Source organism: Thamnophis sirtalis, unplaced genomic scaffold (genome assembly GCF_051295495.1).
Source record: "Thamnophis sirtalis isolate CommonGarterSnake01/CBP01778 unplaced genomic scaffold, rThaSir2_p1.2 scaffold_12, whole genome shotgun sequence".
Lineage (NCBI taxonomy): Eukaryota > Metazoa > Chordata > Lepidosauria > Squamata > Natricidae > Thamnophis > Thamnophis sirtalis.
This window is the reverse complement of record NW_028261392.1, coordinates 60,124,872-60,137,930: the sequence shown is the minus strand read 5'-3', so window position 1 is coordinate 60,137,930 and position 13,059 is coordinate 60,124,872. Positions and strand designations below refer to the sequence as shown.

The window sequence follows — 13,059 nt, the reverse complement described above, 5'->3', positions numbered from 1 at the left end:
ACAATTTCTACTAGACTTAGACGATGTAACTAGCAGATGCCACACTGAGAAAGGCTACTATAAAATATCAAACAACATAGTATCATTCAAATGTACCCAAGGACCTCAAGGACAGATTTCAGAACCTTGGCAAGGACACATCCTTGGAAACGTGCCTTTGTTGTAACAATCTCTGTAAATATAATCATGGAGTTCTCTGCAGCTTTCCTCCTCTACACAAAGAGTTGTGTGAGTAATCCCGCCACATTTTATTCATTAATAGAGAAGAGCTGCCAGTGATTCAGGTGTCCAATGCCAAAATGCAGTACCAACTCTGCCTCCAGCTAACGTTTTCAAAACATCCTTACCTTCCCTCGTCAATGAAGTCCACTACGAGTGTGCTGAGGATGAACAACACGAGGAGAGCAATAAACATGTGGTAGATGGTCCGGATGTGATTCACTTCAAATAACTCACTATGAAAAGAAGTTCAATGGGATAAAATAAAATTAGGAAATTTCTAGGAAGAAAAGGGGGCAAAACACTAGTCATTATGATCTTTTAAAAATATTATTGAAAGGGCAAGATTTCTAGTTTGTTCCCTTCCCTCCTAATGATCCTTAAGCACTCAGAACCTTTGTGAATAACTGCCACACAAATAATGAGTGTGAGTTAGTACGTAGGTGAATGATTGCTACGCATTCTACTCACATTTCAAATCTGCAGTCTGACAATCTGCAGCACCTAAGACTTTGTTTCTGCTGGCACAGCACTTGATCAATGTAATTGTCATCAATCAGTTAAAGAGCTTTCCAAAAGGGGGAAAAAAAGTTTTTGCACTCTGCAAACCTCCCAAAAACGGCCCGTTTTTCACTAAAATGGGCCCGTTTTTTTAAAAAAAGGCATGAATAGCCTTGAGGGAGGCTTGTACAGTGCTCCTGGAGGCAAAAAACGAGCAAAAAACGGCCCATTTTTTGTGAAAATTGGTCTGTTTTTTTGTGAAAAAAATTGCATGCATAGCCTTATGGAGGCTTATAAAGTGCTGCTGGGGGCTGGAGGGGCAAAAACGGCCCATTTTTGCTGATTTCTGCCTTCCCCAGCCCCCAGGAGCACTCTAAAAGCCTCCATAAGGGTATGTACGGCCATTTTGGTGAAGGGGCAGGGTTGCGGGAGGCAAAAAATGCTGTATTCGATGTATAAGACGCACCCAGATTTTCAGCCTCTTTTTTTTTTTTAGGAAAAAAGGTGCGTCTTATACTCTGAAAAATACGGCAATACAAAATTTGGCACCTTACAACAGACTTATCAGCCTCATAGCCTGAAATGTTTTTATCTGGCCTCTGAACTAAGATAAGATGCAATCAAAGCAATGCTTATCTACAGTTTAACTTGGAAAGAAAAAAGTGAGAAAAAAGAGAACAGACTATCCCATGTTTATATCAACTATTTTTGTAGCTTGTATATAAAGTTTGAGTTACAGGTAATCCTCGACTTATGACAAAAATTGAGCCCCAAATTTCTCTGCTAAGCCAGGCAGTTGTTAAGTGAGCTTTGACCCATTTTATAACCTTTCTTACCACTGTTAAGTGGATCACTGCAGTTGTTAAGTTAATAAAGTTAGTGAATGGAATCTGTCTTCCTCATTGAAGTGTGAAAAATGGTCATGTTTTTCACTGCCATTGTAACTTTGGTCACTAAACAAATAGTTGTAAGTAAAGACTACCTGTACATATAACAGGAAGTGGCATTAATTAATGATACTTAATTTGCACCTTAAAGGATCAGATAGTTAATAGAGGAACAGCTTCTGTCTAAGGATCAAATCCGCAAAGCCCTTATCCGCGGAGACATAAGCGCGAAGACTAATTGGCACCGTTTGAAGCGCTAAGGAAAAACACGACCCTACCGTGATGACATAATCGCGGAGGGCAAATCCGCGCATTCCCAAGCACTCAGTACCTTAAACCTAACCCTAAACCTAACTGTAAACCTAACCCTAAACCTAACCCTAACCCTAAAACAAACCCCTAAACCTAATCCTAACCCTTACCTTAATTGAAATCGGCTTTCTGCCGCGGCGCCGTTTTAAAGCGACCTTCTGTTGCCGCGCTGTTGTTGCGGCGGTGATGACGTCGCGGCTTTAGCGACGCGATTTTATCACCGCTATTTTGACGAGCGTGGTTTTGTCGTGCCACGCTGTCTAAGACTCTGAACATCTCCTACCTATCAAGAAGTTCTTGAGTCTAGCTAACACATTTCCTCCCTAATTGTGAATCCTTTATTTAATTGATGTAAATTTTATCAGAGCATCCACCAGTAGCCATCTACTAGGGGTCACTTCCAAGTGATACATACATCTAGACTAGTGGTGGGATTAATTTTTTTTTTACTACCGATTCTGTGGGCGTGGCTTGGTGGGTGTGGCAGGAGAAGGATACTGTAAAATCTCCATTCTCTGCCCGTTCCAGGGGAAGGTTACTGCAAAATCCGCATTTCCTCCTGATCAGCTGGGACTCGAGAGGCAGAGAATAGATAGGGGCGGAGCCAGTCAGAGGTGGCATTTACCGCTTCTCCGAAGTACTCAAAATTTGCGCTACTGGTTCTTCAGAACTGGACAAAACTCCAGAACTGGACACGGCCTTCATGAATACCACCTCTGATCTAGACAGGAGACCAGCTTTAAGGAAAAAAGGGAAAAGCAGTGAGTATAAGCCATGGTCATCTCTAACTGGAACTTTAGGCACACCATAGCTAACCAAATGCCTAGTTTCAGCCAAGGTGGATAATGAAAAAAACCATGTAAAAGAGGATAAAAATGAGACAAGTGACATTTACACAAAAACTGGAGAGCTTTAATCACATTTCCAAAGTGGACTGAAGCAACAGTAACTTTAGCATCAGTACGACTGTAATATACAAACTCATTAAAGATACTCACTCCAAGAGAGACTTTCTGGGAATAAAAACTTTTCCATGTTCTGGAGGGGCTCTTGTTCCCCTGTGAAGAAAGGAACAGGCACTATTAAAAAAAAAAAAGACAAAAGATCTCCGGGTGCGCTTCAAGGTGCTATTAGTCACCCATAAAGCCCTGCATGGTAGTGGATCTGGATACTTGAGAGACCGCCTCCTGCCAATCACCTCCCTGCGACCAATTAGATCACACAGATTGGGCCTCCTCCGTATTCCATCGGCCAGCCAGTGCCGGCTGGCAACTACAAGGAGGAGGGCCTTCTCAGTAGTAGCCCCGACCCTTTGGAACGAACTCCCCGTGGAGATTCGTACCCTCACCACCGTCTTGGCCTTCCGCACAGCCCTTAAGAACTGGCTAGCCCGTCAGGCCTGGGGACAAGGATAGTTACCCCTCCCGAATGATGAATGTATGTTGCTTATTACTTTTATTATGTGTGTCTATGTCATTGTTTTACTTCCCCTCCCTGATTTTATGTGAGCCGCCCTGAGTCCCCTCAGGGAAAAGGGCGGCCTACAAATGTTAATAAAATCAAAATCAAATCAAATCAAATCAAATAAGAAATCCAGTCTACTGAGTGAAGAGCCAACATACTTGATTTTGTGACTGTCTTTCTCTGGAAAAGCAGCTGGGGAAGATTCCAGCAGCACCGAATTTGCAACCAAACTATTGACAACTTCAGTAAAATGCTTCTCCACGCTCTTCATGAATGCTGGCTTCAACTGCTGAAAAAATTTGAGAGAAAGAGTATAATAAAAAAATCACAATCACTTAAAGCAACATCTCACCCAAACAAATGCTTGCTCAAACCTTCTTAATATGGGGTCTTTCCTACTCACACTAACTGTAACTGTGGCACAAAACATTCAGAAGGAGGGTTCACTGACAAATGCGCGCACGACAAAAGCACGCTAACAAAACTGCGGCGAGAAAGCCGCGATGTCGAGATCGCGCCCACAACAGCGTGCCGACAAAAGCGCGCCATCAACAAACAATGTGAAAACAAGGTAATAGCCCTAACCCTAACCTTAACCCTAATCACGCTTTTGTGGGTGCGGTTTTGTCGGGGCGCTGTTGTGGGCGCAATTTCAACGTCGCGGTTTTCTCGCCGCGGTTTTGTCGGCACGCTTTTGTCATGCGCGCATTTGTCGGGTCACGCAGAAGGAGCTCTTGAGAAAATTTTTCTCAAATAAGTGAAAACTATTAGCTGAGAGATCTTCTGGAATATAATTAGCATTAGTATATAATTAGTTGTCTTCCATTCTTAACGTATTTCACACATATATACAAAAATTATAAATTAAGTCTGTCACTGAGGAGTCAGATGCCTGCACTATTGTGACTTTTAATCCTTTAACTCCTTGAATTTAAGAAGAGCTTAAAGCAATCAAAATCTTTCATTTAGAAGGTTTAATGCATTTATAGAACTATGACACCAATTTTGTTTTGATGCAGTATTACTTTGTAACAGAAGAAGGAAAAACAACAACGGTCAGCCCCTTATTCTAAAACAAAAGGAGAAAAGGTTAGTGTTTAACTTTGGCTTGTGATCTGCCAAAAGCAAACAAACCAGGAATTTCAAATTGCAAGTTCAGTAAGTTCACAAAAGGCAGGGATTGTTTTTAAAAAGATTTTTTGTTTGATCAATCGCTGCCATCTAACTCTCCACATAAAACAACAAAAACACGTGCCACTTATTTTTACCGATCTAAAAGTCAAATTGCCATTTTTTCCCCCAATTTAAAACGTGGCCATTTTTAATACAGGTAGTCCTTGACTTACAACAATTCATTTACTGAATAGGTTGCCTCTCCACAGTAGGGACAGAATCAAACAGGGTGTGTGGGAATCAGCAAGGTATCTAAATGACCTGATCTTCCCAACACAAAGAATAGCTTTCTTCAGAGCCAGATTTAACATTCTTCCTTCAGCACTCCTCCAGGGCAGGTATAAGAGAACACCTATAGCAGAACGGGATTGTATATGTGGTAAAGGAGAAGTGGAAGATAATTCACATGTTCTATTACACTGCCAGCTATACAGAGCTTGTAGGTCTGCATATATTCTCCCCTTATTAGAGAGATTGCCAGGGAGGGCAGACCATTTTTATCTAGGGTTTCTCCTCCAAGACACTAACCCGGTTACCACGTATGCAGTGGCAAAGTTCTGTGCGGCTGCAATGTCCATAAGGAAAAAATTGGCTACAGAAGTATAGTTGTCATCTTGTACCAATTATCTGGACATCCCTCTAATAATCTCTGGACCATTATGTTATTATCCACTTTTAATGTCAATACTTTTTAATTATATTTTAATGTTAGTATTTTTTAACATAGTGTAAAAACTAATGTGTATTGCTGGTCTTTGACCGTAATGAAGATTTTACTTACTTACTTACTTATTTACTGACCGTTCAAAGTTACAACGGCATTGAAAAAAGTGGCTTATGATTGTTCTTCACACTTAAGAGCATTGCAGCATTCCCAGCATTTGGCCATGTGGTGAAAATTCAGACACTTGGCAACTGCTTCACATTTATGACGGTTGCAATGTCCCAAGGTCATGTGATCAGCTTTTGAGGCCTTCTGACAAGCAAAGACAATGGGGGAGCCAGGTTCACTTAACAACGGGCTTACTAGCTTAACAGCTGCAATGATTCACTTAACAATGGTGGCAAGAAAAGTTGTAAAACGGGCCAAAACGCACCTAACAAATGTCTCACTTATCGACACAAATTTTGTGCTCAATTGTGGTTGTAAGTTGAGGTCTATAGCAATAGCAATTAGACTTATATACCGCTTCATAGGGCTTTCAGCCCTCTCTAAGCGGTTTACAGAGTCAGCATATCGCCCCCACAGTCTGGGTCCTCATTTCACCCACCTTGGAAGGATGGAAGGCTGAGTCAACCTTGAGCCGGTGAGATTTGAACCGCTGAACTGCAGGTAACAGTCAGTTGAAGTGGCCTGCAGTACTGCACCCTAACCACTGCGCCACCTCGGCTGTACAGCAATCTCCAGTAGCAATGTAATTCCCTCAGATCCCCACAATTTCTATGTAACATGGTCAATGGAAATTCTGAGAATTGCAGAAGCTCTTAGAACATGAGAATGGAGAATCTGACTACAGGCTAACTTGGAGTTTGGAGTTTGGAGTAGTTTATTTATATGCCGCCCTTTTCCCTGGGGGGACTCAGGGCGGCTTACAATTCGAAAGGAGGGGAAAACAAACAGATTAACACATAAGACAGTACATCATTAAAAGCACAACATTCATACAATTCGGGTGGGTTACAGTCTTTAACCCCAGGCCTGACGGGATAGCCAGGTTTTGAGGGCTGTGCGGAAGGTCTGGAGGGTGGTGAGGGTACGAATCTCCACGGGGAGATCGTTCCATAGGGTCGGAGCTGCCACCGAGAAGGCTCTCCTCCGCGTGGTTGCCAGTCGACATTGACCGTTTACTTGCTTGTAAACAGATAGGCAGAGCAATATATAACCCCAAAAAAATTTGTTGGTGACATTTATTTACCTCTGCTTCTGCTAAGAGTCGCATCTTTCTTGTTATTGCATGATCAACATCAATTCGACCTAAGGAAAAACAAACCATGTTTTGTCATCTTCAAACAGTAACCATACTTTACTACATATCTTGAAAACATCACTATAACATCCGTGCAGGAAAAAAATATATATCTAAAAGTATACTATGTTAAAATCCATATAGGAAATTAGAGGAACACCCCCCCAACCCCAATTATGCACTCACCTGTATAAGCATGGCAATTCTATTATTTTATTATCAGAAAAATAACTCTTCCAAAGTCAAAATGTTTTCTGCCTCAACGGAATTCTTATACATTATAGAAAAATAGCTATTTGTAAGCTTAAGAACTGAAGGTAATTGGCACAGAAAATTTTGAAGAACTACTCTGGGAATTTAATAAAAAAGAAGAAAACATATATATCAAAAGCAGAATTTTAGCCTAATTTCCCCCCCAACATTATGGTTTTCTATATGGCAGGAATTAGCTGTTTTAATATTTAAGCATATAGATTCTACTTTTACATGTTCAGGTGGTACAGATAAAATATATTTATGTCAATAAGAAAAATACCCAAGGTTATTTTCTCATGAATTTTAAATGTCTCAAAGCTATAATATGCATAAAATGGCTTTTAAAAAATAGGACCCATTCTTCAATTATTGCTCACATAAAACATGCTATTGCAAAAGCTGTATAAAATGCATTTTTCCCACTCTCAAAACTCCTGGACATAAGCATGCTATTAGAACATTCTTCAGCAAGAATGAGATTGCAATTGAATTTTTTCCCCTGTACATCCTTTATTTAAAAAGCCATTAATGTGACTATTCCATTTTTTAAGTTGTGTTAAAATAGTTCCAAATCCCATTCCTATAAAATAGGCAAGGAAATAAATATTTTGGCTTCCAAATCAACACACCAGAGATTTGCATCCTGAACAAGGCAGGTGAATGGGTTAAATATAAGATAGCTATGTTTATCTTTTATATTTCACTTGCAGAATTAAATATTAAGTACAATTGATATTACTTTTCAACACTCAAAGCCAAGTCATATTAACACTCTCAAGGCACAGTAATTCCCAACAAAGTCAGCATGTAATACATAAATACTTCTAGCCACTTGCCTAACTAATTGTGCTTCTATTTTGGAAGACTGTAGTTCTCATTCAATAGTTAGCTTCTAACTATTCTTGGAAGTTATTCACATGACCTCGAATGTTAGGAAACAAACAAATGATAGAATATCAAATCTTGGAAATGGTTGTTCCTTTGTAACTCTTGCATATTTTCCAAGGTCTCTATCTTACACCAATCCTGAAAAGGGCACAGATGATCTAAATCTCTGCTGTAATACAATTTATGACTATAAATTAAAACGTGTTAATCAGAGGTGGGTTCCTACCAGTTCGCACCTATTTGGTAGAACCGTTTCATCAAATCTACCGAACCGGTTAGAAGAGGTTCCACCAGTGGACCCGGAAAGCAGGCCACACCTACAGAAGAGGCTCCAAACCTTTTTGAAACCCACCACTGGTCCTTGGATAGGATTATTCTACACTCTCATGCTCATATTTATAAAACTCAGTGCCTCTGTGAAAGGTAAGGATGACTACTGCGTTTGTGGTGCAATCAGAACATTGCGTGTGTTGAAGTTGTTTTAATGCAAACCAAAGATGCCTTTTAAAAAACAAGTTTACATCATATTCTTATGCATGCCAGTGCTGTGTGAGAGGTAATTTAAGGTGGTTCTGACAAGTGTCGTCGGCATCTTCATATCCGGTCACATGGGCAGCAAGCCACTCCCATCCGGTCACATGGGCAGCAAGCCACTCCCACAAAGGAGGCCACACCCCACAGAGTAGGTTCGAACAATTTTTGAACCCACCACTGCATGTTAATGGTATTATATTCCTACCAACATAATACTACACAATATATTCTATACATATTTAGCAATTCAGTTGGTTTAGCTGGTTTAGCTTTAGGACCATTCCCTCATATATACAGCTAAGATGACCTGGATGGACCACCAATCCATTCATTAAATTGGCAATCTAAAATGGCCAGCACAATTATAACTAGGGAGAGACATCTTAACAGATAACAGTTAGAGAGAGCTCTCACTATCTCTCCCCACTTGTACCTCAATGATAGTGGTTGTGACTCTTAAGGACACATAGCATACAGAAGGCAGAAATATACAAGCTATAGCATTGGATGAGGAAAAACCTTTATAAACTGTTTTTATCTTAGTTATGGGAAAGAAGCTGTGTATGCATATGTGTATGACTGTACAGAATTAAACAAATGTCGGGAAGTGGAGAAGCTGCAATGGGAAACTGAGTATCCTATTGTGAAAGTATATTTTTGCTCATGTGACAATTTATTCCATTCATTTTAAGGTCTCATAAAATACACAACATGTGCGTGTATATTATTTATTTATTTATTTATTATTTATTTATTTATTTATTTATTTATTATTTATTTATTTATTTATTTATTTATTTATTAGACTTCAATACCACTTAATAGGGCTTTCAGCCCTCTGTAAGCGGTTTACAAATTTTTTAGCAAATTGAGTCAGCATATCGCCCCCACAGTCTGGGTCCTCATTTCACCCACCTCGGAAGGATGGAAGGCTGAGTCGACCTTGAGCCGGTGAGATTAGAACCGCTGAACTGCAGATCACAGTCAGCTGAAGTGGCCTGCAGTACTGCACCCTAACCACTGCGCCCACCTCGGCTCTATATGCTCATATTTAGGAGAATATTTAAGACTGAATGATTCCTGATAATACATAGATGAACTTTCAGCATCCCATGTAAATCTGTTCAAGATGAACAAAGCCTGAATAGGCCCTCCACATTATATCCATTACAAAATAATATAAAACCATGCCATTATTTATGTAATTTTTACAGATTTCAGGAATAAGTCTCTTTGACCTGCCAGCATGAACGATTATTTTTAAGTCAGCAGATATATCCCAAAGGTGCTTCTTCAGGAGGCACCTGGACTTCCTTGTTTTTTTTTCTTTGAAGACATTTCGCTACTCATCCAATAACTTCTTCAGTTCTGACGGGATACTGGACTTCTTGGATGAGAAGCGAACCGAAGAAGCTTCTTGGATGAGAAGCGAAACATCTTCAAAGAAAAAACATAAAAGTCCAGTTGCTTCCTGAAAAAGCACCTTTGGGACAACCATGACCTGGAGGACTGAGAATCTCTACAGAGTGTCAGCAGATAAAGTACCAGAAACACATTTAATAGCTCTGAGATCAGTTAGACTTCGTATTAACTAAGATAGGAAATCAGCCTCAAGTCTTATATTACTCAGCCCTATATAATCTTTGCAACTGTTGACTGCTAACCACCCTCCAGACCTTCCGCACAGCCCTTAAAATCTGGCTATCCCGTCAGGCCTGGGGTTAAAGACCGTAACCCACCCGAATTGTATGAATGTTGCGCTTTTAATGATGTACTGTCTTATGTGTTAATTTGTTTGTTTTCCCCCTCCTTTCGAATTGTAAGCCGCCCTGAGTCCCCCCAGGGAAAAGGGCGGCATATAAATAAACTACTCAACTCAACTCAACTCAACTCAACTAATGGGAAACTAAAAATGTCTAGAATGTTATTAAAGAGGAAAATATATGCATCCATCACTTTATTTAAGATATTGTAGTTGAAACTGAAAGGGGAAAAAATACTCTATTTACTCCACATACTCTTTCCCTCATTCTTTCTCCCTGTATAGGGAAGGGGAGATGTAGGAAAAAATGTGCTATGATAGTGTATCAGTGCTTATCATGTTTGCACAGATTTATGAGAGCTTGCTTAGTATCAGTACTGATAGGCAATACTGCAAAAGTAACTTTGTGTTAAAGTGTCAGTGTTAGAAGAAGAGGAAAATGCAAGAGATAGGAACTTGGTCTGCCTAATTGTTCAAGGTCCACCGTAAATGAATCACTATTCCGGAAACTTTAGAACACACAGTCTTTTGCTGAAGTCATCACTTACAAGAAACATGTAGCCTTCCTCTCATATGATTAATGAGTCTCTGTCTATTTGAGCATTGACCTCTGGTAACAAGGCCTTTGTTTAAAAAGCCTGAAATGTGCTTGTCAGTTGGAGCACTCTTGAAGCAAACTTTATGAGGTTGTAAGATTTAGCACAGATAACATGAAGCAAAGAGCTGGGGAAGAAAAAATATTTTATGCAGAGGAACACATGGGTCTGGATCAGAGGTGGGTTCCTACCAGTTCGCACCTATTCGGTAGAACCGGTTCGTCAAATCTACCAGTTAGAAGAGGTTCCACCAGTGGACCCGGAAAGGAGGCCACACCTACAGAAGAGGTTCCAAAATGTTTTGAAACCCACCACTGGTCCTTGGATATGATTATTCTACACTATCATGCTCATATTTATAAAACTCAGTGCCTCTGTGAAAGGTAAGGATGACTACTGCGTTTGTGGTGCAATCAGAACATTGCGTGTGTTGAAGTTGTTTTAACGCAAACCAAAGATGCCTCTTAAAATACAAGTTTACATCATATTCTTATGCATGCCAGTGCTGTGTGAGAGGTAATTTAAGGTGGTTCTGACAAGTGTCGTCGGCATCTTCATATCCGGTCACATGGGCGGCAAGCCACTCCCATCGGGTCACATGGGCGGCAAGCCACTCCCACAAAGGAGGCCACACCCACAGAGTAGGTTCGAACAATTTTTGAAACCCACCACTGGCCTGGATTCAAATTCAATCTCAGCAATAAAACGGCTTCTCTCTGCCTTGGTTCCGCATCTGTTAAATAAGATGGGTCATCGGAAGAGTAGGAAAGCAGAACACTAAGTGAACATTGATTGAGACAAATAAGGAAGAGCATATCTTCTCTATTGAAACTGAACCACGCAGAATCCAGAAGCTAATCCTTTCCAGTGAAACTGGAAACGTGGGAGGACTACCCAGAAAGTGAGCATCTTTTCTACTGAAACAAGAAGAAATAGTCACAGAGAGAATCCTCTCTTTCCCCTCCGTGCTGTCGAGCCCAGGAAGTGACAGGGAATGCTCCCATCCCAGAGGGAGATATACCTGGTGGGACCCAGAAGAAGGGCCTTCTCTGTGGTGGCTCCTTATCTCTGGAACATCATTCCCCCAGATTAGAACGGCCTCCACTCTAGTACTCTTCCTGAAGGCACTGAAGACATGGTTCTGCCAGTGGGCCTGGGGAACCCAGAGCGGGATGCAGCCCATTAAATGGCTCGTGTGATCTGCTGTTGCTGGGACGGGGGTGGTGGTGATTTTATTATATTATACTATATTAATTTATTTGATTCTTTTTATTGGTTTTATTGTTTTAAATATGGTTTTATATTCTGTAAGCCGCCTTGAGTCCCCATGGGCAAACAGGTGGTTATATAAATTCAATAAATAATAATAATAATTCCTAGCGTTCAGTGGTTACAGAAAAGTTAGGGGACTGAAATGGAAGGCCAAATTATTGTTTTCAAGCAATTGTATTAAATGAATATAGGCCTCTTTCAAAAACTCTCTACAAAGGGTTCTACCACAAAACCGCGGACGACAAAATCGCGGTCGACGAAAGCGCGTATGTGACGTCATCGCAGCGCGACGAAAAAGATCGAAAAATGTAAAAATAAAGCGAAAACCTTCCCCTAACCCCCCCCAAACCTAACCCTAAACCTAACCCTTAACCTAACCCTAAACCTAAACCTTAACCTAACGAAAAACCTAACGCTAACCCTTAACCTAACGCTAAACGTAACACTAACGCTCTAAACCTAACCCTAACCCTTAACCTAACCCTAACCCTAACCCTTAACCTAACGCTTACCTTTATGTGAATCGGCTTGCTGTAATTTAATTTTTATTTCAATTTTTCGATCTTTTTCGTCGCGTTGTGATGACGTCACATACGCGATTTCGTCGACCGCGCTTTTGTGGAATGCGGTTTTGACGGGTCACGTCTACAAAGCTATATAAGCTAATTATTCACAGTGACTCCAAGTCACAATTCTCTTTAAAGCGGGAGTATGACTTGATAAATGCATTATGAATCTAGGGCATGCTGTACTACAAGTGTGATCAGGCAACCACTCCTACGTTTCTATTAATGGCACATATACAAGCATTTCTCACTCATACTTAAAATGTGAATATTGCCTAAGCTCTAATTCTATAGGAACTAGTGCCTACTCGGATCAGCAAAACCCAATTGAACAATGATGAAATTCTTTTAGCTATAAATGTGAAAGGAGGGAATGCAAACTTCCGTGACCCGTCAAAACCGCGCCCGATTAAACCGCGCCTGATTAAACCGCGTCGCTGATGTCATCAAAAGGGCGACAACAGCCAGCGCGGAGAAAGAATGGCGTTTTAAATAGCGCTTTGAAAGCAAGCCGATTCAACTTAAGGTAAGGGTTAGGTTTAGGGTTAGATTAAGGGTTAGGGTTAGGTTAAGGGTTAGGTTAAGGGTTAGGTTTAGGTTAAGGGTTAGGTTAAGGGTTAGGTTTAGGGTTAGGGTTAGGTTAAGGGTTAGGTTAAGGGTTAG

General features: G+C 40.6%; 1 protein-coding gene across 2 annotated transcripts in view; it reads right to left on the bottom strand.

The window, feature by feature from the left end:
- The window catches only part of SOAT1 (sterol O-acyltransferase 1), a 49,500-nt gene that overhangs the window by 17,928 nt on the left and 18,513 nt on the right, over positions 1 to 13,059 (bottom strand). The window contains exons 3-6 of one of the 2 annotated variants that reach the window (XM_087726840.1): positions 6,473 to 6,531; positions 3,542 to 3,672; positions 2,918 to 2,977; positions 348 to 455 (exon numbers count right to left, since the gene is read on the bottom strand). In XM_087726840.1, coding sequence (XP_087582966.1) covers positions 348 to 455; positions 2,918 to 2,977; positions 3,542 to 3,672; positions 6,473 to 6,531 — 358 coding nt within the window. The remainder of the gene's footprint in view (positions 1 to 347; positions 456 to 2,917; positions 2,978 to 3,541; positions 3,673 to 6,472; positions 6,532 to 13,059) is intronic. The other variant, XM_087726841.1, reaches the window with a different exon arrangement.